This window comes from Lottia gigantea (genome assembly GCF_000327385.1).
Source record: "Lottia gigantea unplaced genomic scaffold LOTGIsca_104, whole genome shotgun sequence".
Classification (NCBI taxonomy): domain Eukaryota; kingdom Metazoa; phylum Mollusca; class Gastropoda; family Lottiidae; genus Lottia; species Lottia gigantea.
This window is the reverse complement of record NW_008706849.1, coordinates 771,698-774,122: the sequence shown is the minus strand read 5'-3', so window position 1 is coordinate 774,122 and position 2,425 is coordinate 771,698. Positions and strand designations below refer to the sequence as shown.

The following is a 2,425-nucleotide window of genomic DNA, read 5'->3' as shown; positions in this document are numbered from 1 at the left end:
GGAATCCGATCGTGTACGCTCTATGTATAAGAAAAGGAGCTATGGAGAATGTTACCACTGTGGAGAAAAAGGACATTGGGTCCCAGAGTGCCCCTTGCGGACAAGAGAAAAAACTAACCAAGAAGAAAACAAAGACACCAGTCAAGACATCTGTTACAACTGTCAACAACGCGGACATTGGGCCAGTAACTGTCAACAACCCAAACGCAAACAACCCAGAAAAGGAAAATGCTATCAATGTCAACAAGAAGGGCACTGGAAATCCGAATGTCCTCAAAAGAAAATCATCAACAACCAAGGAGAAAACTCCGAAGAAACTGAAGTTAACAAAAGTTCCTCCTCTGAAGATAACCCCCACAAACATTCCACTGAAGATAACCTCAACAATCATTCCACTGAAGACAACCACAACAAACGTCCCTCAGAAGAAAACCACCGATGCCTCAACTGCCACCAGCTCGGACATGGATTGTTTCATTGTGGCCAGCCCATTGAAAAAAGAGTCACCTTCGACGACCTCACAAACACTTTATTCAACAAACGAGGCTCCTTGTATAACGCCAGAATACAAAGATATTGGTACTGGTGTGGAGAAGCTGCCGAAGTTCCAAGTATTGAACCCACCGACGAATTGGCCAAAGCTATCATTGTGCCATTGGGTCCACGTGGATTTAGAAACCTGTACCATTTACTAAGTGAGCCGTTTAAAAATGATGCCTGGACTCTAGTGGTTATGTTACTTGGGGAATTGAAAGATTGGATGCAGGATGACGCCTTACAAATGATGTGTGGAAACATGTATTGGGTTCCAAAAAGTCTATGTTATTGGATATACAACCAAATCATGCAGGTGGAAGAAAAAGCTGAATAGATTGCGGTGTTTGCTGTGTTTGCTGTTATTTTCCTGTTTGAAGACCTTTGTTCTTTTTTAAAATAAATAAAAATATAAATATTGTAAATACGTTTGTTATGTTGTTTAAAATGTTATATTGTAAAAATTTAATATGTTGTATTGTAAAAATTTAAAATGTTGTATTGTAAAAATTTAAAATGTTACATAAAATTTCTTGAAACAAACATTGGTTTTTCCTTGGGGGTCTTTGTAACAATTTGATTATCCAAGCCCTATAAAAAGGAGAGGCTTTTGCAGACAAAGTCAGAATCATCATGGAATTCGACACGGCACTCAGACACCCATTCACAATGTTGGTTTCCGGTCCCACAAGTGTTGGGAAAACCGTTTTTGTTCAAAAATTGTTGGAGGCCAACATGTTTGACCCAGTACCCGAACGAACCGTGTGGGCCTATGGCGAATGGCAACAGTCTTACGAAACATTTTCTTACACTTACGTCCATGGCTTAGGAAATATCGATGATGTCATGGCTCAAGTGCCAGGGCCTCAAATTTTGGTAGACGATGATTTGATGGGCGAAGATACGGCTGCCCTTGAACAATGGTTTACGAAAAAGAGTCACCACCGAAACACAAGTGTCATTTACATTGTGCAAAATTTGTTTGATAAAAAACAACGCACAATAAGTCTCAATGCCCATTATTTGGTCTTGTTTAAAAACCCTAGAGATGCTTCTCAGTTGGGTGTGTTAGCCCGACAAATGTATCCTGGACATGCTCAATTCATGCAAGAAGCCTACACTGATGCCACTTTACCACCCAGAAGTTATTTGCTCGTGGATTTAAAACCCGACACACCCGAAGAGATGAGATTGCGAACAAGAATTTTACCCTCAGAGGCTCCAGGCTTCGTCTATCTCCGAAAAGTATAAAAAGGGCCAATCACTTCCTGAATGACCATTTCACCATGGCACGCATCAAGAACACGAGAAGACTTCACCAACCACCCCCAGGGACAACTCGGTTGCCAAGAGCTCAGTTTGTACCTTTCGCCCCATTGGCCCCTGATCTCAGAGATCCAACAGCTCGGGTACCTACCCGACCTACCATTCCAGGAGCCAGACGCAGAATCATTTAACCCACCCCACTGCCCTCTTTAACTCCGCCACCAAGACCCATCTCGCCTTTACCACCAACTCCACGCAGACTGCTTTCTACACTGGCCCCAGATTTACGTCCAGAGTCACCCCCAATGCCAACATCACCAGAACCACAACCACGTCGAAGTTTGAAAAAAACACGCCAGACCAAACAATTCCCAACGAAACAAACAAAGAAGACAAAAAAAGACAGACAGACAGCGGATCCTCTGGCTCGAGGTCGAAAAAGCAAGCAAATGAAAGAGATGGTAGATTTTATTAAACGTTTAAAACGTCTGAATCCAGATATGGTCTACACGGAATTGGTGAGAAATGTGGGTACGGCACGCATTGGTTTGTTACAGTGGTTTAAACTTGCGGCCAATCATCTCCTGAAAGGGAATATTCAACCGTTACACGCTCAACACACCAA

At 42.5% G+C, this 2,425-nt stretch overlaps 3 protein-coding genes across 3 annotated transcripts in view; all 3 read left to right on the top strand.

The window, feature by feature from the left end:
- Positions 1–49: 49 nt before the first annotated feature.
- LOTGIDRAFT_59137 (hypothetical protein) lies at positions 50–271 on the top strand (the record flags this gene model as incomplete). Its single annotated transcript, XM_009046672.1, has 1 exon — positions 50–271. A coding segment is annotated over one exon (222 nt), but the record flags the coding sequence as incomplete, so codon positions are not given.
- An 896-nt stretch (positions 272–1,167) lies between these two features.
- On the top strand, positions 1,168–1,785 carry LOTGIDRAFT_170826 (hypothetical protein; the record flags this gene model as incomplete). Its single annotated transcript, XM_009046671.1, has 1 exon — positions 1,168–1,785. The coding sequence occupies one exon, from the start codon at positions 1,168–1,170 to the stop codon at positions 1,783–1,785; it is 618 nt and encodes a 205-aa protein (XP_009044919.1).
- A 320-nt stretch (positions 1,786–2,105) lies between these two features.
- LOTGIDRAFT_170825 (hypothetical protein) overlaps positions 2,106–2,425 on the top strand; it is a gene marked incomplete at both ends in the record, with an annotated part of 3,976 nt that continues 3,656 nt past the window's right edge. The window contains one exon of the mRNA XM_009046670.1: positions 2,106–2,318. Within this exon, the coding sequence (XP_009044918.1) occupies positions 2,106–2,318 (213 nt within the window). The remainder of the gene's footprint in view (positions 2,319–2,425) is intronic.